Below are 23,980 nucleotides of genomic sequence, written 5' to 3' on the forward strand. Positions count from 1 at the left end.
CTGTTGTCTTTTTTTAATTATTACAAACACCCCTCTTCTTCAGACACCATCTAAACTCACACAATGTTGTCTTTTTTTTTATAATTACAAACACCCCTCTTACCAGCCGCCGCAGCGAAGTGGTTAGCGTCGCAGACTGACGGCTGGGAGGACGCGGGTTCGAATCCCAGCGGAGGTGGGTTTTTTCGGCCTGTGGCCAGCTCCTACCCAGAGTTGAGTGTGCTGTGGGCTTAAATGGGGAGACTGGACCACACAGTCGAGTGTCATCCACTTCAAGGATGCATCTTTGGGTGTGTTGCTCTAATTACCTGACCAACACTGCAAGTGTCTGTATCTCTCGGGCCTGGTTAACACCGGGATATCATTATGACAGGAAGCGTAGAGTACAGCCTTGTCACGCAGTCCCAAACCTAAATGGACCTCCATAGCAATATCGTCATCGTCATCCTCCTCCTCCTTCATCATCATCAATAAAAAAACAAACAAACAAAAAACCAGCCTCAAAGTCTGTGGCCTTTCATGCCCTGCTCTCATGGTGACCTCAGTTTCGATACCCCTCCACTTCCGTGCTTGGGGTGAGTCCTGTCAATGTTGTCAGTGTCGGCAGATTCATGGGGGGCTGTTGTTTGAGGGATGTGGTGGCAGTCTCCACTCTGGGAGGGACGCTTACTCAGTCTGGCTCCGTGACTAAGCCATTATTTTCGTTAGGGGGCTTAGTAGGTGGTCTCCTAAGTACGTTAAATCAAAACAGGCACCACTGATCACCACCGAAGTGACTCAGCAGTAGCGCAGGGTCTCCTCTGGTGTGTGGCCTCCTGGCGACCTAACATCGATGGCTCCCTGTGGACTGCCGACGCTGGAACTGTGACGGACGAACCCGGGTATGGCCGTGTATGGGGGAATCTAAATGAGAGGCATGGGAGTAACACCACTGAGATGGTGCAGATGATGGGGCAGCAAAAAAACAAAACAAAAACCTCTTCTTCAAACAAAATCTAAACTCACTCACTGTTGTCTTTTTTGACTCACTTGTGTAAACAAAGTAAGTCTATGTTTTAACCCCATGTTCGGTTGTCTGTGTGTGTGTGTGTGTGTGTCTGTGTGTCCGTGGTAAACTTTAACATTGCCATTTTCTCTGCAAATACTTTGTCAGTTGACACCAAATTTGGCATAAAAATAGGAAAAATTCAGTTCTTTCCAGTCATCTTCTTTAAAACAATATTGCACCTCTGGGATAGGCACAAAAAATAAAAAAAAGAAGCCAAATTATATGCAAACTGAATTTACTGTTATATTTATTTTTTTATTTTTTTTATTCTCTAAACTTGGCACTTTGATCTGATATTCTGACACAACAACAAGAGCAGTCATTTTTATCATTTTTTGTTCAAACAGGAACTTCTTTTGCTAAGCATGGAAGTTTTATTTATTTTGCATGTCTTTGGTACAGATAGTAAAAAAGGGAAATTAATCTGTAATTTATGCTAGGGGGCTTAATTTGCTTTAAACTGATCTTTCTCATCTTAACCATTACATTTTGAAATTATACTCAATACATAAAAAGCTTGTGTGTTTTACTCTCAGTGTACAGGGCTTTCACTATGTTCATTCGCCCAAGTTGTCTTTTTCGGAAAATACTAAAATCAATACTACGAGTGGACTTTATAGATCTACTGGCTGAGCCCTGAAGGTTATGGGCAAAAAATCAACTGCGTACACATATTTATACATATTCAAAGTGCGTGCTCATATTCCTCGAGCTGCGAAGGGCGACATTTTGTTTCAAGTAGTTGACTTGCCTGTTCAATCCAATATTCAATCAACAATACACGATAACATGTGATGGAAAGTTGGAGAAGGAGACCGTTAAATGTTAATTCAGAGAAAGATTTGTGAATGCCTCACTGCTTACTGGATTATGCCCCAAACTGCCATAAAAATATCAACAAAATCAATCGGAATCACCACTATTCTTTGTCAGTTAAAAATAACAAACTACGAGAGTTAATACCCTTGATGAAACGTGAAAATTTCCAGTCTTGACTTTTCTCCAAATTAAGTCCTTTTCACTTCATACGGTGTTTAGAAGTACTCGTACATGGCTCTACATGTTATTAGTTTAACAAAATACTCAATTATCATACCAACTTTAAAACTATAAAATTAGATGGTAAAATGGGGCGTCATTTACCCTGAGACTGATGTGTCATGCTTGTTGCAGATGATGCTTGTTACACACTGTGTTCGACAACACATGAAGGCGGTAGAGAAGAAGAAGAAGAAAAAGAAGAAGAAGAAGAAGAACGGCATAGACAGCAACCACTGATGAAGTTAGTCAGCCATCCACCCTCAAAACTGACCAGTCTGACAACTCCCCACTGGCTCAGTTTCTGCATCAGCGACAGACTACCCCTGCACTAAGAAAACGAAACCAGACTAGACTACACAGTGTCACACGCCTTTGAAACACAGCCATTCTAAACAACAGATCCTGTCAACTTGATATCATCTTTATAATCAAGGTCAGAACATGTGTGGGTTGAATCAATATTATTCATATCATATAATTTAATATAGATCTGAATACTATGACATGTCTTGTGAATCTGAACTTTGATATCAAATTTCATCAAACTCGCTCACAGACACACACACACACACACACACATGTAGAGTCTATAGTGACATTACAGTAATACAATTTGTTATAATATTATGTTGTTTGTGTACGCATGTTTTGAGCTCAAAATAGATTCAAATGTGGAATGTATTTACTAAATTAGATGTGTACGGCAGAGAGAGGGAGAGAGATAACAAGAGAAAATTCTTTATTCATGAGGATAATAGATATATGATAAATTAAAGTTGTCTGTTGTGTTGATATATATGTGTGTGTGTGTGTGTGTGTGTGTGTGTGTGTCTGTGTGGGTGTGGGTGTGGGTGGGTGGGTGGGTGTGGGTGTGTGGGTGTGTTTTAGGCTCTGTAACAATGATATAGTATGACTGATAGCAGTCTACATAAATGATTTTAGACTGCTGGGAAACAGACATTGGCTTGACTGATCCGTTCCAGGGGTTTGAACCATTGGCAATTATATCAACTGCCTTGAAAATGTTCAGTATTGTGCAGAATACTTTGGTTTAGTAAGTGCTAGTGTGGGGTGGAGAGAAGTGGGATTTGTTCCAGTATAGTGACATTACAGTAATACCATTTGTAATATTATGTTGTTTGTGTACAGATGTTTTGATCACAAAATATATTCAAATGTGGAATGTATTTACTAAATTAGATGTATATGAGATTCAAGAGATTCAAGATGGTTTATTCATGTATAGGCCTAGGCCCCTTATGAAGGGGAATGTGAACATTATTTTACAAACAATACATCACGACACTGTGAGCATCAATAAACACAGTCAAACAAAAATATACCAGCATTACAGTTCAATGTGTAGGACAATAAAAGAAAAAACAACAACAACAAAACAAAAACAAAACAAACAAACAAAAGAATACATACAGCATTTTCACGAAGTAGCCATGTATATGAGAGAAAGAGAGAAAGAGATTACAAGAGAAAATTCTTTATTCATGAAGATAATAGATATATAATAAATGAAAGGTTTTTTTGCTGTGTTCATATATGTGTGTGTGTGTGTGTGTGTGTGTGTGTGTGTGTGTGTGTGTGTGTGTGTGTGTTTGTGTTAGACTCTGTAACAATGACATAGTATGACTGATAGCAGTCTATATAACTGATTTTGGACTGCTGGGAAACATACCTTGGACACACACACACACACACACACACAGTATATAGTGACATTACAGTAATACAATTTGTATGTTGGGTCTTACTGAATCAGGGTTATCACAAAAATCTGTGATATGATGAAAATGTGTTGTGAATGTCATTTTTTCTAATACTAATTGTAATCATAAAGCAGACAGGCACATTGTTAATACCCATATTGAGTTTTTTCACATTGTATTAATTGCTTTCTCTATGATTAAGCTTATAATGCATTACAGAGTAGTTTAACAAAAAGTTCAGTTACATCTTATGTATTTATACAAATTACAACTTAACTTTATTACCTATCTTGTGTGTGTTTGTGTGTGCATGTTGGTTACACTTCGGTGTATTTCCTCTTTCATTTAAACAAAAGCAAGTGTGAGTTAGAAATGATTTTTTTTCCTTTGTGACTTTAATTTTGAAAAAAATAAGTGGAAAAAAAAAGAAAAAAAAGTGAAATCCAACACAACTTTGTGTGGTCTATATTTCTATGTTGGGACGTGCACATGACTTATGTTTTGCAACTGATTTTTTGTGTGTTTTGATTCAATTGTTGTAGTAAGTGCATGTCACAAGAGAGTCTTGAAGGCCTTGCCTCTCTTGTTTACAAACACCCCTCTTCTTCAGACACCATCTAAACTCACACACTGTTGTCTTTTTTTTTTTTTTTGACTCACTTGTGGAAACAAAGTGAGTCTATGTTTTAACCCGGTGTTTGGTTTTGTGTGTGTGTGTGTGTGTGTGTGTGTGGTGTGTGTGTGTGTGTGTGTATGTGTCCGTGGTAAACTTTAACATTGACATTTTCTCTGCAAATACTTTGTCAGTTGACATCAAATTTGGCATAAAAATAGGAAAAATTCAGTTCTTTCCAGTCATCTTCTTTAAAACAATATTGCACCTCTGGGATAGGCACAAATTTTTTTTTTTAAAGCCAAATTATATGCAAACTGAATTTACTGTTATATTTATTTTTTTATTCTCTAAACTTGGCACTTTGATCTGATATTCTGACACAACAACAAGAGCAGTCATTTTTATCATTTTTTGTTCAAACAGGAACTTCTTTTGCTAAGCGTGGAAGTTATATTTATTCTGCATGTCTTTGGTGTAGATAGTAAATAAGAGAAATTAATGTGTAATTAATGCTTGGGGGCTCTATTTGCTTTAAACTGATCTTTCTCATCTTAAACATTACATTTTGAAATTATACTCAATACATAAAAAGCTTGTGTGGTTTACTCTCAGTGTACAGGGCTTTCACTATGTTCATTCGCCCAAGTGGTCTTTTTCGGAAATTACTAAAATCAATACGATGAGTGGACTTTATTGATCTATTGGCTGAGCCCTGAAGGTCATGGGCAAAAATCAATTGCGTACACATATTTATACATATTCAAAGCGCGTGCTCATATTCTTCGCTAATGTGAACGACACCATTTTGTTTCAAGTTGTTGACCTGTCCATTCAATCCTGTATTCAATGGACAATACATGATAACATGTGATGGAAAGTTGGAGAAGGAGACTGTTAAATATTTATTCAGAGAAAGATTTGTGAACGCCTCATCACTTACTGGATTATGCCCCAAACTGCCATAAAAATATCCACAGAATCAGTCAGAATTCACAGTTAAAAATAATAAACCATGAGAGTTAATACCCTTGAACTGATGAAATGAAAAAATTTCGTCTTGACTTTTCTCAAAATGAAGTCCTTTTCACTTCATACGACGTTTGTTGCAGTGTGATTGCGGCGATAGCCCCGTCTCCTTTACCGCGGACTTAAAAAGAATTTTTAATTGTCCTTAAAGATTTTTTGAATGCCCAAGATATACCAGAATAATATGATTTAAACAGCATTCTCACTGTGAACACTGTAATCGATTTATCGCCCTTTAAAAAAGCATATTTAAATCTTATATTTTTTAACGTCAGTTAAAGAGCCACGATAGTGTAATGAGTAAGACAGTTTCTTCTCACCCAAATAGTGGGGTTCGAATCTGCCGTTAGGACTTTATTTTTTATTTTTTTATTTTTCTTTTAACATGAAGCTTTATAATAATAAACAAACACATTTTAACAATTAGATTTTTTTTTAAAGTGTATCACAAGTGAGTCTTGAAGACTTTGCCTCTCTTGTTTTTTTTTAATTACAAACACCCCTCTTCTTCAGACACCATTTAAACTCACACACTGTTGTCTTTTGTTATTATTACAAACACCCCTCTTCTTCAGACACTATCTAAACTCACACACTGTTGTCTTTTTTTTAATTTTTTTTATTAAAAACACCCCTCTTCTTCAGACACTATCTAAACTCACACACTGTTGTCTTTTTTTTTAAAAACACCCCTCTTCTTCAGACACTATCTAAACTCACACACTGTTGTCTTTTTTTTTAAAAACACCCCTCTTCTTCAGACACTATCTAAACTCACACACTGTTGTCTTTTTTTTTTATTAAAAACACCCCTCTTCTTCACAAAGTATCTCTGTAACTGGAAAAAAAAATCAACTGCATTTCACTGCTGGATGTTGTTTTTTTTTAGTAATTTCACTGGACTCTTTCATACTTTCAACATTAACCCTGTTAAATCAACAGATTTCTCACAGCCTTCTGTGATGCCTGATTCTACTAATGTGGAGTGATGGCCAAGAGGTAACACATCTGCCTAGGAAGCGAGAGAATCTGAGCGTGCTGGTTCGAATCACGACTCAGCTGCCGATATTTTCTTCCCCTCCACTAGACGTTGAGTGGTGGTCTGGATGCTCGTCATTTGAATGAGATGATAAACTGAGGTCCCGTGTGCAGCATGCACTTAGCGCACATAAAAGAACCCACGGCAACAAAAGGGTTGTTCCTGGCAAAATTCTGTAGAAAAATCCACTTCGATAGGAAAAACGAATAAAACTGCATGCAGGAGAAAAAAAAAAAAGGGGGGTGGCGCTCTTAGTGTAGCGATGCACTCCCCTGAGGACAGCAGCCTGAATTTCACACAAAGAAATCTGTTGTGACAAAAAAATAGAAATACAAATACAAATGAATTAGTGGAGGTATTCCAACAAACGTTTGTGCCTGTTTTAGAAGATGGAGAACCACTGACTGAATTAAATAGACTCAAGAAAGGTTCATAAAAGTGATTTTCTTCCCTTTTACAACTCACAGTCATACGTTTCTCACAAAATTGTTTTTTCTCCTGAGAAATGAAACTGGTCTTCTTCAAACTGGCCATGACACAATGGTCTCTAACTCGCAATCCTTTTAATAGTTTGAAAACATTTAATTATGCAGACAGTGATGAAAAAACTTGCAACTGATTTTGAAGATAATTTTGATAATTCTAATGAAGAAGAGAGAGGCTTACTGATCCTTTTTTGTTTGTTTCTGTATTGAGTGGTTATGAGATTGTTTGTGGAAATATTCACAAAATATCATAAACATATAATAATTTCAATAAAATCTCAACAAAACAAAAAGTGAGAACTTATCATGCATCAGCTGGTGTCATTTCATACATAAATTTCCACAGACAGAGAAGCTACAGAGGTTTAAGTGTACACAATACTGACAAAGCCTTTTTTTCTCTCCACATATGGAATTCAGCTGATCTCAAAAAGTGTCAGCAAACAAGGGGTTGACAGAAAACATAAATAGCAAGTATACTGCACAAAAGATAATTATACATGTACACACACAGACATACACACTCACAGAGTTGTGCATACTCACCCTTCTCCTTCAGTGCTTGCAGACATGGAGGATTTGTGTCTTCGAGCTTCCACAGCCAACTGAGCTGCCTGTGAAGAAATGCAATGCCACATTAAAAAATAATTTCCAGGCTTTGAACCCAGATGATACACATACATAGAACTATCAGTCATAGCAAATGACATGACATAGCCACAAATTTTGTACATATCACAAACAAAAGAAAAAAAACAACACACACAGAGCATTTTTTTTGTTCTGGGTACCAAAGCATAATAAGTTTCAGAATTCTGGGATAAATTGTCTTCTGAGTCTGATAGAGAAATTCTGGATGCTTCTCCTTAGTTAATTAGTTGATTTGGGGTTTAACATTCACACCCACCTCACATGATGTGGCTGATTGGAGAAGCCATCTCCTGTTACCCACTAAACCTTTTGAAAGCATTTGTGGGAACAAGACCAGAGCTGTATTCAGACAGGAGTGACCATTAAGGTTACAAATGCAGCAAAGTGTGACATGCTGTGTGCCAAGAGTCCTGCCTATACCACCCAAACCTGTTCACCCACACCTTCTTCCCACTTCACAGAACTACCTGCACAGGCATTTTTGAAAACAGACATTAAACCAAAAGGTGAACCCATAAATTACACTTGCACACATACCTGGTGTGTGTGTGTGTGTGTGTGTGTGCGTGTGTGAGCGCGTGCGCGCGTTTCTTTTTGGGGGAAGGGAGGAAACCAAATGAAACAAAACAAAACGAAATTTTATTTACCAGGGAAATGAGATAAGCAATAAATATGCTTCTTCCCACCCAGCCCTGGGGCATAAAAAAACCAAATAAAAAACAAAAACAAAACAAGAACACAGAAAAAACATCAAATTGAACCATCTAAAAAAAAAAATCAATGAGTCATAAACACGATCTCACACACACACACAAACATATGCACGCACACACATGCACACGTGCTTGCGCGCTCGCACACCCACACATACACACCCAATGAATATGTTACCAGGAATACATGGAAATAAATGAAGCATCACACATTATCCACATAATCAGAGATTGAGATATTAACAGAAAACCACACACCATCCGAGAAAAAAAACAACTGTTAATGATTTAGAAACAAATACACTAGTCAGCTAACATAACACATTACCTTGGGATTCATTTTCAGTTATCGAAAAGGAACAATTTGTAGGCTGATTTCAAGGACATGATACTAGTTTTGTTTTTGATATATTTTGGCTAGGAGTTCTAAAGAGTTCCCCCTGAGCCTGCCAGACTAGTTTTAAAAAGATTATTCTTGGGTTTTTTTTTCATAACAATGTTTTTTGTATATCTGGACTGATTCAAGGGAAATCATGCAATTAGTGAAGGAGGAGCGAATCCATGAAGTATTTGGTACATCATAATTGCTTTGTTACATTGCAGCTTGTATGTTGGAGGAAGAATACCCAGCGTAATATAGTCTTAAGATGTCAGTGCAGAAGATTCAAGAAAAACAACTTTAAGAGCTCACTTGTAAATTCTTAACAAAGGCTTCACAGTGCTGGCACCACAAAGGTCAAACAGAGTAGAAGTATAGTCAATAGATGACTGAGTATGTGCGTGGTAAAAAAGTTTTTGTGCATTAAGATCGAGAAAATGTTTAACTTTAGAGAGCTGAAACACCTTTCGGGAGACTCACTTACAAAAATTTTCTATGTGAGGTATCCAGGAAAGGCTGTTATCAATGGTAACCCCCCAATTTTTATGAATACTTACTTCATTTATTTTCTTGTCACCCATATAAATCGATGGTATACTGATGTCAATATTTTGCCATTTTTGTCTAGAGGTTATTATCATGTATTAAGTTTTCTGATCGTTTAAAGCCCTAAGGTTTAGTTCAGTCCATTTGACCAACTGATAACATTTTCTTGGAGACTAGTAGATAATTCTTTCAGGCCAGTATGGCTAGAATGGACAGATGTGTCATCTGCAAAGAGTTCACATAAACCTTTCTTTATAGACAGGAGTAGATCAGTAATATATAATGAAAAATGAAGAGGACCAAGCGCTAATCCTTTGGAGACACCAAATTTTTGTGTCTGAAATCCAGATTGTGTGTTTGTTAGAGAAACAGTATGTCGGCGATTAGTAAGAAAGGATCTAATGAGAGAAAGAGAATGTTCAGAAATTCTATAAAGTGTCAGTTTCCTAAATAATAGTTTGTGGTCAATGACCTCAAAGGCTTTCTCAAAGTCAGCAAACAATACTACCGTGAATCTGTTCTTGTTAATATTCGTAAACCATTCATCAACAAGATTAGTCATTCACAATATGGCAGGAGTGATTTTTCTAAATCCAGACTGATTAGGATGGAGCAAATTGTATTTTCAAACCCGAGACATGAGATGCTCATTAATGTGTTTTTCTAAGGCTTTGAGAGAACTGGAACTATTGAAATGGGCCTGTAATTTGAAGGATCAGTTTTGTCTCCAGATTTATGCACTGGGGTTATTTTTGCTTGTTTAAGGAGGTCAGGAATTTTTTTTTTTTTCAATACAAAGATTAAACAGATATGTCAAAGAATCAGAATTGATGGGAGCACTGGATCTTAAAATTTTCATGTTGATACCATCAAGACCTCGTGTGCCTGTTTGTTTCAAACGTAGGAGATAAAAATAAACATTGAATATCGACACTGGTGAATGGTTATTTCTTTAATTACAAAAATCTTTCAGAAATGCATGATCATTAAACTGAGATCTGTCATTTTTTTACTATTGAATTAGAAACAATGGAAAAATAGAAATTTAAGTTATCAACATTGTAACCTACTCAATATCGTACAGTAGTCGATTTTGGTACGTTAGCTAGGTTTTGGGCAGAAAGACAAAATCGGAGTGGCTCACAAATGGCAGAATGAACACAATGTAAACATTTTTCAAGCAGATATTAAATCAGGCATACAACATTTATTTTTAGGTGTGTTGATAAAAGATTAACATAGTTAATTGCAGAATTAAAGCATCAGATGCTTTGGGATAAAAAAACGTTCAGAACATAATACTTTTCTTGTTTGATTAAAATTATTTGAAACTAGATCTGGCGTGAATAGATGGGAACATTTTGTTTCTGTTTCCTCACGTTTTTTTTATTTTGTTAACTGGCATTAGTGCAGTGGAAAAACTAAGGATGCACAGCTTTTTGGAGGTGTTTTGGCTGCAGATAGAGCCATTTGTTGATATTCTAGGGTCTGGTATTATTGTGGGCTGTTTAGGTACATGTTTCAATGAGTAAAAGTGGTTGAAGCAAACGTTGCTCAAAACTCTGAAGTACTATTGAATTTGAAGGCAGATAACAGATTTTTGTTAGTAATAATTATATTGTTCTCATCATGGTCAATGATGACTGGGATTGCGTGATGTTTAATGTTTTTGTTTTTGTTATGGATGATTGAATGGTTAATTGACTTGTGTGGTTGAAGAATTCTGTTGTACTACAGAATTGCTTCACAAGGGTTTTGTGTGGTTGGATGCAAAATTATTGTCTGGTAGGTGCAGCGTTTCATAAATTACGAGAGATGGTGTTATTGTTGTTAGTAGAGGTGAAGCTTTGTTGTAATCTGTTTGAAAATGTCTGGGCTGTCTCTGTCACTATATGAATTAGGAGGTGTCTCCGAATTCTGAGTCATGGTACAATGGCTTGATGGGATAAGCTTTAATCTTTCTTTTATTAATTCAATAAAAAAACGTACAAAAGAATTCTCTTTTCCCACTCTGTTAAACGCGTGCATTGATGTTTATGGTGTACCCATTCCATGGGACATAAGTTGCACTCTAGAAGAAGAAAAGAATCATAATTATTCCTTATAGAAGTATGAGGGCAAGCGTTAAAATGATCTCTCATAGTCACTGGAATCGTGACTGTTAAAAGCTGCACAATATGCCTGCAAAGTATGTGATTGTAATAGTGTGTCTGTTGTTTAAACTGAATGTTATGATTAGATGTATATGTTGTGAGTAGTGATTCAGGGTAATTCTGTTTTTGTTTGCAATGTTGAGGTTGTGAAATTGTAATTTTGAAGAGATTGTCTTATGTACTGTATGTCTAATTGTTACGTAAAACTAAAACTTTGTTTTGAATGTAATAATATTTTATTGTGATGGTGTAGGTTAAGTAAAACATTGTTCTCTGTGTGTGTTGGTTACAGTGTCTGAGCTCTCACATTCACGACTGTTTTCACCGTCATCACTTCCCATCTTTTTTTGTTTTTTGTTTTTTTTGTCCTCCGTCCAATTCATAAAATGTTGCCAAGAGTTTTCGTATTAAGAGTAAGAATGATATTTACCTGTAATCTTTTATTTACTTTGTGTCAAAAGAAAGAACAAGAATAGCTGAAATAAAATTGCAAAATTTCAAATTTCTTTTTTTCTTTTTTTTGTCTGACTAATTGAGCGAGATATCGTTATCTTTGATCAATGTGAACTCGGAGAAAACTCTCTTCACACATGATTTTGGGTGGTGGGGGTTACAATATCAACACTATTTGAGTCAGTGGACGCTTTATCAGTTTTCTTTCTTGTAAGAGTGTTTATGGCTTTCCAAATCAATTTTGAGTGATTAGTTGATCTAGTGGACAACAGATTCAAGAAGTACCTCTTTTTTGAAGTGTGAAGCATTGCAGTCACTTTATTTCTTTGTTTCTTAAAGAAGATTACCCCTTATTTGTATAGCTTTCAGAATTTCATCAGTTAACCAGGAAGGCATAGGGGTATGTTTAACTGTTTTAGTTTTAAATGAAGCATGTTTGTTATATACCGTAATGAATTTTTCAAGCCAGAATATGAGAGCTTTGTTGGGGTCAGTGAACTGATAGTTGTCTGACAGAGAAGACTGAGTTTAGTCAAGTAGTAAGGACTTTTTATCAAAATTAGCAAAAACACATGTAGGTGATGAGTTCATGTCTAGGTTTCGGAATTTTTATACCCTTTTTCAGTCCAGTGAAGCATACTGGCAAATGGTCACTACAGCCACTGTATGGAGCACAGACTTCTACAATATTGTTTTTTGTACTAACATAGATAAGATCAATTAATGTTTTAGAAGACGGTGTTATTTGTGTTGCAGTATCAACTAACGAATAAGGACAAAGTTGTCATATATTTGAATCCATTTGTTATTGGGTTTTGTTTGGTCTATGTTAAAATCACCAAGAAGAATGACTTTATTACTAGTAAGTGCGACAGCCTCCTTCATTTCACTAAATCTATCGAACTAATCGATATGTCCAAAGGGTTTCTGTACATAAATCCAGTGGATAATGTTTTACTTTTTTTCATGTTTACTTTGATCTACACTGTTTCAACATTATATTTTTTGAAAGAAACAATATGTTTGAAAGACAAAGACACAAAAGTTGATAACTAATTCTGATCTGTATGTTGGGATGGTTGAAAAGCATGAATGACGGTAGTCATGATTCAAACTTTACCTGTACAACTTGGGGGTTAGGTGTTGACCAGGTGTACTCCTCAGCCTCTTGGCTTACTGTCGATGATGATATCTGAACATGGTGTGGCTGAACAGTTAGTCCTTTGGCGTCTGCAACAATCAATCAATAGAACATGTAAATATGTCAATGAAACTTGCAAGCCCTTTCCCTGCACAGATCACCTGCAATTCTTACTTGCATTCATTTTGTGAGTGGCTATAAAGGAACAGCTGAGTTTTATTTTGACAGCTACATGGTCCATGGGGGGTGTGGGGGTGTGCCTCTATGTGTGTGTGTGTGTGTGTGTGTGTGTGTGTGTGTGTGTGTGTGTGTGTGTGTGTGTGTGTGTGTGTATGTGTGTGTGTGCGTGTGTGTGTGTGCATATGTCTGTATATGTCTATGTGCTTCCGTGCATGAGTAGAGGAGGGGGCTGCAAGGGGTGGGATGTCTGAGTGTGTGCTTGCCTTTACACATCCATGTGTCTATGTCTGTGTGTGTCTGAGTGTGTGTGTGTGTGTGCGTGTCTGTGTATGCGTGTCTGTCTGTCTGTCTGCATGTGCTTCTGTAAGTGTGGGGTGAGAGGGGTGGGGATGGGGGGTGTCGGTGTGTCTGTGTGTGCACCTGTCTATGTGTGTCAGTTTGTCTATGTGCATGTATGCATGTTTGTGTGCATGTGCATATGTGTGATTGAGTGTATCCATGGAAAACGTTTTCTCAGAATATACTTCATTTGGAAAAAATGTAAGGGTGTAACTGTTCCAGATTCTGGGACCAGGGTGCTTCCAATTCAGTAGTGGGGCAACCATCCTCAACCCGGCAGGTCCCCGGGTGGCGGATAGGGGGAACGGCCCTCAGATAAGGGGGTTAGCTGCGATATAAGTCAGGCTAAGTCACGGGGGATATAAGTCACGGGGTGGATCAACAGGTGGCACTATTATCCTCACTGAAATACCCCATGTGTCCTATGACGGGTTCATCATGCGGTCAAGAGGCGCGTTATAACCTCTAGCCCCGGGGTGGGACCCTCAGAGAAACAATCCCCCCTGTGCTCACAGGGCAGGACGTACGGGCCATGAGCTAAGGGTGAGGCATCCCGAAAGAAAACTCCAGCTGAAGACGGCGGTATCAGGCCACTGGCGCAATTAAAACCACGATACCACACATCCATGCTTCCATGATGATGCAGTCCACAGAATCTCGATGTGGCGCTCGACCTTCGGAAACCTGCCGGGGAGGTTGGGAGCTGGGCCCTGTGCCTCAAAGGGGCCCACCCGAAGCAACCGGTGGTCGGACAAGGAAATTCCGCATGCCCATGCGACGAAGAAGGAGACCTCATCCTCCTGCTGGGGCCAAGCAAACAGTACCACCCAGAACACTCAACATTCTCCAGTGGAATGCAGAAGGGGTGCATAAGAAGAAACTTGGCCTGGCAGAAAGGATGCACCAAGAAAATATTGACACTGCATGTGTCCAAGAGACACATTTGACCGTAAACCATTGCTTTCAAGTGAGGGGTTACGAGACCATCAGGTTGGACCGTGAGGAAAGAAACAAAGGAGGGGTGCTTGTCTTGGTGTGGAATTCCATCACCGCACAAGAACTCAAGATCAACACCAATCAACAGGCAGAGATCCAAGGGGTTGATATAGTCTTTAAAGAACACAACATCAGGATCTACAATGTCTATTGCCCTCAAGATCGTGATCTTTCCCTCACATACAAGAACATCCCAGACAACAACTGCATGGTGGTGGGAGATTTCCACAGTCACTCAGAGAGATAGGGCTATGAGGAGACGGACAGGAGAGGTGAAGAAGTTGAGGATTGGGAGATTGACACACATCTTCATCTCATCAACCAAAACGATGATGAACCCACCTTCTACTCTAGACGCTGGATGACCACATCAACACCAGATCTAGCGTTCATCACCAACGACCTGTTCATCAGGACCACAAGAACAGTCCTCAATCAGCTTGGAGGAAGTGACCACAAGCCTGTAAAACTCTCTATCAACCTCAACTTGCAGGCTCCTCAAGCAAAGTGTTCCCTGCTTTGAGACCCTCACAGATACATACACAAAGCCAATCAACATCAGGCAGAAGGACTCAAACAAGATGGTTCAAGACTTCACAAAGGCCGTCTTGAAAGCTGCTATAGAATCCATCCCAAGAGGAGCACGCAAAGACTACAATCCTACTGGACAGAGGAACTCCTGAATCTGGAAGATGCTGTTATGGAAGCCAGGGACCGAGCAGAAAAGCAGCTATCACTGGAGAACAAAATAGCGCTGAAGGAAGTAAGTGCCAGATACAAGCTGTCCTGTGCACAAGCTGCAAGAAAAAGCTGGCATGAGAAAACTGAAAGCCTAAATCTTGACAAGGATGGCAGCAAGCTGTGGAAACTGGCTAGAACCCTCAGCAACGAAACAACAAGTCACACCACAATAACAATACAAGAGAATGGAAATTACCTCTCTGCAAAGAAAGCAGCAGACCACTTCATAGACATCTATGAAAACATCAGCAATCTGGAAGTCCCTCCTGAACACAGAGCTGCAGGGCACAGGGCCCAAGGTGAACTTCATGAGAAAGCCCCCCAAGAGGAAGTCATGACCTCAGCTTTCATAGAGAAAGAGCTGGAGGAAGCGTTGCAGAGCCTCAACCTGAAGAAGTCACCTGGGCCAGACAGAATCACAAATGAAATGATTCTGCATCTTGGGATGAAGAGCAAGGCAGTCCTTTTAACAATCTTCAACTCCAGCTGGAAGATAGGATCAGTCCCACAGTGTTGGAGGGAAGCAGACATGATCCCTATTCACAAAAAGGGAAAGGACAAGTTGAAGGCTGACAGCTACAGACCCATCAGCCTTACAAGTTGCTTAGGAAAGCTGATGGAGAGACTTGTCAAGACAAGGCTTGTCTGGCACCTTGAGAAGTATCAGCTGCTGAGCCCTGAACAGGCAGGCTTCCGCCAACACAGATCAACAGAAGACCAGATCACATTCATCTCTCAAAGCATTGAGGACGCATTCCAAGAAAAGAAGAACATGCTAGCTGTCTGGGTTGACATGGAGAAGGCGTTTGACAAAGTCTGGAAGGACGGACTCAGGCTCAAACTATGGCGATGTGGTGTGTCTGGGAGGATGTACACCTTGATCAGCCAATACCTACACAACCGCCAAGCCCGAGTCAAGATTCAGGGCCAGAAGAGCAAGAAGAAGGTGCTGAGACAGGGAGTACCACAAGGAGTTCTTTCACCAACGCTGTTCCTCATCTTCATAGATGACATCGTCAGAGAACTGCCAAGAGGGGTCAGAGGAGCGATCTACGCAGATGACCTGGTACTCTGGTGCTCTGAAGAGTACACCACTACAGCACAGGTACGCCTCCAGACTATGCTCAACAAGATCAGCAGTTGGACCAAGGAATGGCTTGTCTCTGTCAACTCAAGCAAAACAACCTACACAGTCCTCAGCCTATCCAGCAAGAAGCAAGAGGCGAAACTGACACTGAACAACCAAAGGCTTGCAGAGGAACCCACCCCTACCTACCCGGGAGTGACCTTTGACCGCAGGCTAACTTGGAAACAGCAGATCACCAGATGCTGTAGCAGGGCCGAGCTGAGACTGGCGATCATGAAGAAACTTGCAGGGATGGACTGGGGAACTGATGAACATATCCTAAAGAGATTCTATACGTCCGACCTGTAGTTGAGTACGGGACATCAGCATGGGCATCAGCTGCAAAGTCTAACCTCGACCATCTCAACAAGATACAGAACCAAGCTCAGCGTGTCATAACTGGCACCATGAGATCCACCCCAATTCTGAAGATGGAGGAAACCACTGGGCTACAGTCACTGGAGGACAGAAGGGACACAAAGATCCTCATCTAGGCAGCAAAATTCAAACGCCTTGAAAACCATCCAATGAACAACAGAATGAGCAGACCCACCAAGAGCCAGCTGAAAAGAGGCAGCTTCATCCACCAGTCAAGACGCCTTGAAAGACAAACCCCAGTCTTGATGGAACACGAAGCAAAGCCTATCCCGGCAAATGTCACCCACCCATCTTGGAAGAGGCGGGTGTTCCCAACAGTCGTCACCAGCATTCCTGGAGTGGAGAAGAGAGGAACACAGTCAGACACCCAAAGGAAGGCCCTGGCCATGGAGTACATCTGCAACCAGTACCCCCAGGAAGACTGGACCCATGTCTTTACAGATGGCTCCACCACAGAAGCAATGAGGGATGGTGGAGCTGGAATCTTCCTCCGATACAAAGACGGAGATGAAGAAATTGCAATCCCAACAGGAAAATACTCCATCAACTTCTGAGCTGAGTGAGAAGCCCTCTGTGAGGCAGCCACAACAGTCTCGCAGAACTCCACAAGAACAACAGGGCAGGTGGTGGTGTTCTCACACGCTCTCTCCGTGCTCCAAGCCCTCAAGAACTCCCGCTGCAAAGAACAGAACCATCTCACTTCAGCCCTTGTTGCCCTGAGTGCCAGAGTGGAGAAAGTGGTGATACAATGGGTACCAGCACACTGTGGCATCAGAGGCAACGAAAAAGCGGACATTCTGGCAAAAGATGGTGCACAGGAGCAGGCCAACAAACTGGTGTCATATGATGAAATCAAGACAATCATCAAGGCACAGCAAAGAATAAAGTTGCGCCTCCAGCACCCCAAATATAACCCAGAAGACAGATACCATTTGCTGGAATGACGGGAACAGGTCAAGATCTTCTGCCTGAGGACTGGACACAACCGCCTGCTCCACCACATGCACACACAATTTGGCATTGGACAGAGTGGAGAGTGCCCTTGCGGTGAGGGACCAATGACAACCGACCACATCCTTCAAGACTGTAGGATGCATGCAGCATCCAGGAAGAAGTACTGGCCAACACCGACAGCAGTGGAAGCCAAACTGTAAGGCCCCCTGGAGGAGCTGCCACAGATGGCAGCCTTCACCGAGGACACCAGGCTGCTCATCTAATGGGAGGCGAATGAGGAAGAAGAAGAAACTGTTCCAGATTAAACCACTGTCATGGCTCTGTAAGAGTGAGTGACCAGAAGCCCCCACCACCTGTCCCAGTACTATCATGCAGACAACACAAACACAGACTTTAATGATAAAAAGTTCAAGATATACATATATATTCATTCAATATATCATTATAAAACAAATATATAGAAAGTCATTGTGTACGTCAATGTATATCATTATAAAACAAATATATTGAAAGTCATTGTGTACTTCAATGAAAAGAAATAACAACAAAGATAAACAAAACCTTGGTGAAAAGACGTATCAACAAAGATAAATAAATCCACTAACACACTCCAACAGTCCACACTATGTTTGTCACCAAATTAAAGCATGCTAAACATATTCAAATGCAAATAAAAATCTCTCATTCACACATGATGTCATTTTATTACACATACACAATACAGACGACACACACCCAGCAGAATGCTACTACTATGGTAGCTGGAGTACATTGCAACATATATCACACTGAACCATGGTTACCCAGGGGAAAAGCAATCATCACATGAAGGTGCCATGAGGGCAAACAGCCCCAATCTGGCACACAATTTTTCCTCCTAAAAGAATGCAGACATAAAGCTTTGAAAGCTGTCACTGACTGGACAGAGAGAATTGAATCTCAGCACAGCAATGATAACACAGAAGCAAGACTCAACAATTACACACTAATAATGTAAAACTGGGAGCCCCCCACATTAACTGTCGAGTATAGTGGGGTGGGTGAAAGAAGGGCACTCACAGAAATAAACACCTCTACCTGAGAGGATCATGAGTTGTGACAACCGTCCTTCTGGATTGTGAATGGTTTATATTGTTTAGCCTCTAGATCCCCAAGATTTGTGTTGCCAAAATTAGCATTTTGTTGCAGTTTTAAGTTCATGATGAAAAAGAAAAGAAATGGTGAACAGAACAAACAGATTAACACTAACCACACCATCAACATGTTTATCGCCTACGAATGTTTTTAAGAGGGTACTGAAAAATCAAGACTGAACATTCAGAAAATTCTAGCTGATGCAGTTATTGGTCATCCTTTTTGCCTGAAGCGTTGGTTACTGTGGGAATCCATCTGCATATCTCTGCTGCTTTTTATGAAGTATCTCAGTGGTTAAGTCATGGAAAAGATGGGAATAGGTTAAAAGTTATGCAAACATGAAACTGTAAGTTGTTTGGATATAAATGAAACGTGGATATGATGTGGCAACGACAGTCTGTCACAAAGCAGCACAACATTTCAATAGAGTTGCAAGATTTCCATTCTGATGGGGTGAACATTAAAATATAATATGGATCAACTTATGCAGAGTGAGAGTGAGGCTATGCCTAGCAGGCAGCATAGCTTCATGCTCCATAAATTTTTGGTGTTTTTGTGGTGACTGACTGTACGATTGTGTTTGAGAAATTGCAACCATGTCAGCCATGGACTGGACTTTATTCTGGTGTCTGTTTCATGTCATTTTACCCCAGGATTTATACTACATTTGGATTTTATTGCTTTCAAATCTGGCAACAATTCTTGTTTGTCACCATCAGCCATTTTTGTGTCCACTCATTCATCTTCACGTGCAACCCACTGTCAGTGTCCTGGTCATGTTCCCCTTTCAAACCACAGGCGCCAGGTGAATGTGTATTTATCGCCGTCGGGCTTGTTTTACACACGTGAGGAACTGCTGTCAGTATCACCGGCTGAACTCGATCCGTCTTTGACTGCTGCTATTAGAGGTGCTGGCATAAGGTGCCACCTCCCCTGTGTTCATTCCCATCGAGCTGGACGACACAAGCAGAGAAGGATCAGAGTGATCGGTGGGGTAAATGGACTGGCTCTCCACAGTTCATGACAATAAAAGGTCTGTATATTTTCCTATCTTACTCAGGTGCCTATCATCCAATTTGACACTGAGGGTTAAACAGACCTGACAGTTGCTCTTTTTAATACCAGTAAGTGGGTGAAAGGATCAGCCATTAATGGTTACATTATTGGAAACAACACTGGCATATTTTGTGGGACTGAAACCTGGCTTCGTGAAGTGGGAGACGAGGCAAAATGTCACGATCTGTCTCCCCCTGGTTTCACCACTGCCTCTTTTCCTCGCTCAACAACTACATGGGGAGGTGGTACAGCTTTTGTCGTGTCGGATAAACTGAGACATCAAGTTTTCCCCTTATTTTCCTTTCCACCACTCTTCTTTTGAACTATTTTATCTTTCACTTACTTTTCAACAGTTTCATTTCAACATCTTTTGTTTATACTGCCCCCCACCAAGCAAAAAGAACAAACTGACTGATGCAATGTTCATACAGCAGTTTCCAGATCTCTTAGAATATGCCAACAACCTGACAGGATCCCTGCTCATCGTGGGTGACTTCAACTTTCATTACAACCATCCATCTGGGTTTTACACATCCAAAGTTTTTGACATGCTCGATACCTTCAACCTCAGTCAGTCTGTCTCCAATCCGACTCATAACCATGGTCACATTGATGACTGAGTTATTTACAGGGAAGACAAAAGCTGTTGACCATGTCCTGTCTTCTGACTATTCCTGTGTGGTGTGCAGTCGGAACCTCTCCAAGCCTCCCAACCCACGAAGCTACAGAGAAATACGAAAGCTGGCTTCAATGGATATCCAGGTTTTCAAAGCTGACCTCCAGACTGACCTACCACCAAGACCATCAGCAGAGGACTTCTCTCAGTGCCTGCATGCTACCCTGGACAAGCACGCTCCACCGATCTGTCGCCTTGTCTCTCACCGGCCCCCTTCTCTATGGTACAAGACTGTGGGACCTGAGCATCATGAGGCCAAGCAGGAAAGAAGGCGTGCTGAGAGGGCGTGGCGTGCCTCTGGCCTTACAGTCCACTGGCAGATTTTTCAGGCTGCCAGAAACCGTGCCACTGACATCGTTGATCGTGCCAAGAGTACAGTTTACTCAGCAAAAATTTTGGCAAGCCCAATAAGCAAACAATTATTCAACATCTCAAACACTCTTCTTGGCAAAGCAACCAACAATTTATACCAGCCAAGAACTCTCACAGAAATTTGCAGACTTTTTTTACCAATAAGATAACAATGATGTGCCATAATCTTGACTCTGTTGTTCCCCTGGTTACACCAGCAGCTGATCATGTGTACAAAGGTCCTTGTCTCCTCCAGTTTTAACCTGTTGATGAACAAATTGTAAAGAAAATCTGCTTAAATGCAGCGCAAAAGTTCTGTGAAATCAACCCTAATCCCCTTTACTGTTTTTCCTTGATTGTCTTGATGTCCTGTTTCTGTACATCACTCATGTTGTTAATGATTCACTTCTGTCTGGTTGCTTTCTGTTTTGTTTTCAAACATGCTGTTGTGCGTCCACTCATAAAGAAGCTTTCCTTAGATCAGAACAATATGAAAAATTCCAGACCTGTCTCAAATGTGTCCCTCCTTTCCAAAATTTTAGAAAAAGTCACCCTCTCCCAGCTTCTTAAACACCTAGAGCAGAATGATCTTTTCGACCACCATCAGTCTGCTTACCGACAAGGCCATAGTACTGAAACAGCATTGCTGAAGATTGTAAATGACATTCTCTGTGGTTTTGACGATGACAGAATTTCAGTTCTTGCTCTTTTAGATTTTACTGCAGCATTTGATACAATTGATCATACACTTCTCATTGAAGGACTCAACATTCTTTTGGCATTCACAATCTTGCTCTTTCCTGGCTTCAGTCCTACTTAACGAATCGAACCCAGACTGTCTGTGTAAATGGCAAATATTATAATGAAACTCTGTTATCATTTGGTGTCCCACAGGGATCAGTCCTTGGCCCTATTTTGTTTGTTCTGTAGGCTACCCCCCTGTCTGATATTATAAAAAGTCACTGTCTCTCGCACAAGAGCTTCGCTGACGACACTCAACTCTATTAGTTGGCTTCTATTGCTGAAACTGATAAACTCATGACACAAATGCAAAAGTGTATAACAGACTTGAAGTCTTGGATGACCTTCAACAAACTACAGCTAAATGATGAAAAGACTGAACTGTTACTTGCTTGTCCCAAGAAATTTATGAACCACCCGTCTCTCCTTCATTCTCTTCTGGTAAACAACACAGTCATTCCTGTCTCCCGATCAGTGCAGAGCCTTGGTGTCAGTCTTGACCACAGTCTGTCATTTCAGCAACATATTTCAAACATTTGCAAATCAGCTTATCTTGAGTTGCGAAGAATTAGTGCTATTTGCCATTACCTGTCTATGGAAGTAACCAAAACATTAATCTGTGCGTTTGTTTTGTCTAGGATTGATTACTGCAACTCTGTTCTTGTCGGCACTCCAAACACTTCACTTGATAAACTTCAAAGAGTTCAGAACAATGCTGCTCGACTTATTTTCACATCCTCCAAATTTGAACACATTACTCCTCTATTCCACTCTCTTCACTGGCTACCAGTTTCAAAAACAATTGAATACTAGCTTTCTGCTCTGACGTTTTCTGCCCTCTCAAGCTCTGGCCCTCGCTACCTCTCTGACCTCCTTGAAGTGTACATTCCAACTCGTCACCTTCATTCTGTTTCTGATACCAGGCTTTTAAAACTCCCTGTTGTTAAAAAAGAAGCAACAGGGTCAAAGATCTTTTTCTTTCCAGGCTCCGTCACTGTAGAAAAAATTACCAGAAAATTTGCGGCATTCTGTCTCACTGAAATCTTTTAAGTCTGCTCTGAAAACACACCTTTTCCAAAAGCAGCAACAGCGGTTTTATTTTATTATATTTTTTTCTTTGTTATTTTTTGAATTTTTATTTCAAATCTTTGTGTGATCTAGTTTTGGGTGCATGTTTTGTTGTGAAGAGGCTGTTTGCTGTGTGTGTGTGTGGTATGTTGGTGAGTGTCTGTGCTTTCGTGTGCCTGAACGCGTACTGCAGATCTGGATGCGTTTTCTGGAGAACATCATAGGTAGGTGGGTAATTTCCAATGTTCAGTTGCATGAGGTTTTTCACGTGCTTCCGTGTATGTGACGGGGTGGGGGCAGGGGTTGGAGGAGAGTATTGATGGGGAGGTGGGGAGTGGGTAATGAAATGTAAAGCGCTTTGAACAGTATTTCTGGAGAAAAGCGCCACATAAATGTCCATTATTATTATTATTATGCAGTTTACACATCAACTGGTCTAACTGTAGTAATTAAATTGCTATCATGAAAGAAAAAAAAAACATACTTAAAATAGAAGATTACAGAAAATCAATTTTCGTATGGAGCATTAATTATTTTGTAAAAAAACCCAACAAACTAAGACAGCCTGAAAGCTATGATGAAGACAGGAAGTCCGCAACTTTTATCTAGATCTTTTTTATGTGGGAGAATGTGTCAGATCCACCAATCATACTACTGAAAAGAGAACTGGACTTGTCTGGTATATTAAAAAAAAAAAAAAAAAAAAAAAAAAAAAGGAAAGAAATGCATAAAAAAAAAAATTAAAAAAAGGAAAGAAATGCATTTTATGATTTTATTATGACTTATCAAAGCTGGAAAATCATGATGAAGACAAAGATTTGAAACTCTGATAGATCTATCTGTATTATGATCATGAAACACTGAAATGAGAATTCATATGGGCTGCTTTTGCTGGATGGAATTTTTGGTTTCCAGCACACAATCTTCAGTTTGACAAATACTTCTTTGAGATGGTGAGTAATAACATGATATGGATTGAAAGATCTATATACATGTAAGTACTGGTGTACCCCCTCCTCCTCATCACTCATGTTTTTGGTTTTGTTCTTGTTTTTAATCCAGCAGGAATCGCATGTCAGCCAGGAAGGCTCCACACTTTGTTATGAAATAGTATGCCCATCTTCTGAAAATTCTATGTTCAGTTTTCTTTCTCTTTTCAATTACTCTCTTGTTTTCTTTGCCTCTTTCTGTTTCTGTCTGTTGTCTCCCCCTTTCTATCTTCATGTCC

The 23,980-nt window shown here is 39.9% G+C and overlaps 1 protein-coding gene across 1 annotated transcript in view; it reads right to left on the reverse strand.

Annotated features, from left to right (window-relative positions):
* Nucleotides 1-23,980, reverse strand: part of LOC143274624 (GATOR1 complex protein DEPDC5-like) — a 200,464-nt gene that overhangs the window by 50,735 nt on the left and 125,749 nt on the right. The window contains exons 19-20 of the mRNA XM_076578494.1: nucleotides 12,992-13,101; nucleotides 7,523-7,590 (exon numbers count right to left, since the gene is read on the reverse strand). Of these exons, the coding sequence (XP_076434609.1) occupies nucleotides 7,523-7,590; nucleotides 12,992-13,101 (178 nt within the window). The remainder of the gene's footprint in view (nucleotides 1-7,522; nucleotides 7,591-12,991; nucleotides 13,102-23,980) is intronic.

Source organism: Babylonia areolata, chromosome 29 (genome assembly GCF_041734735.1).
Source record: "Babylonia areolata isolate BAREFJ2019XMU chromosome 29, ASM4173473v1, whole genome shotgun sequence".
In the NCBI taxonomy this organism is placed as follows: Eukaryota; Metazoa; Mollusca; class Gastropoda; order Neogastropoda; family Buccinidae; genus Babylonia; species Babylonia areolata.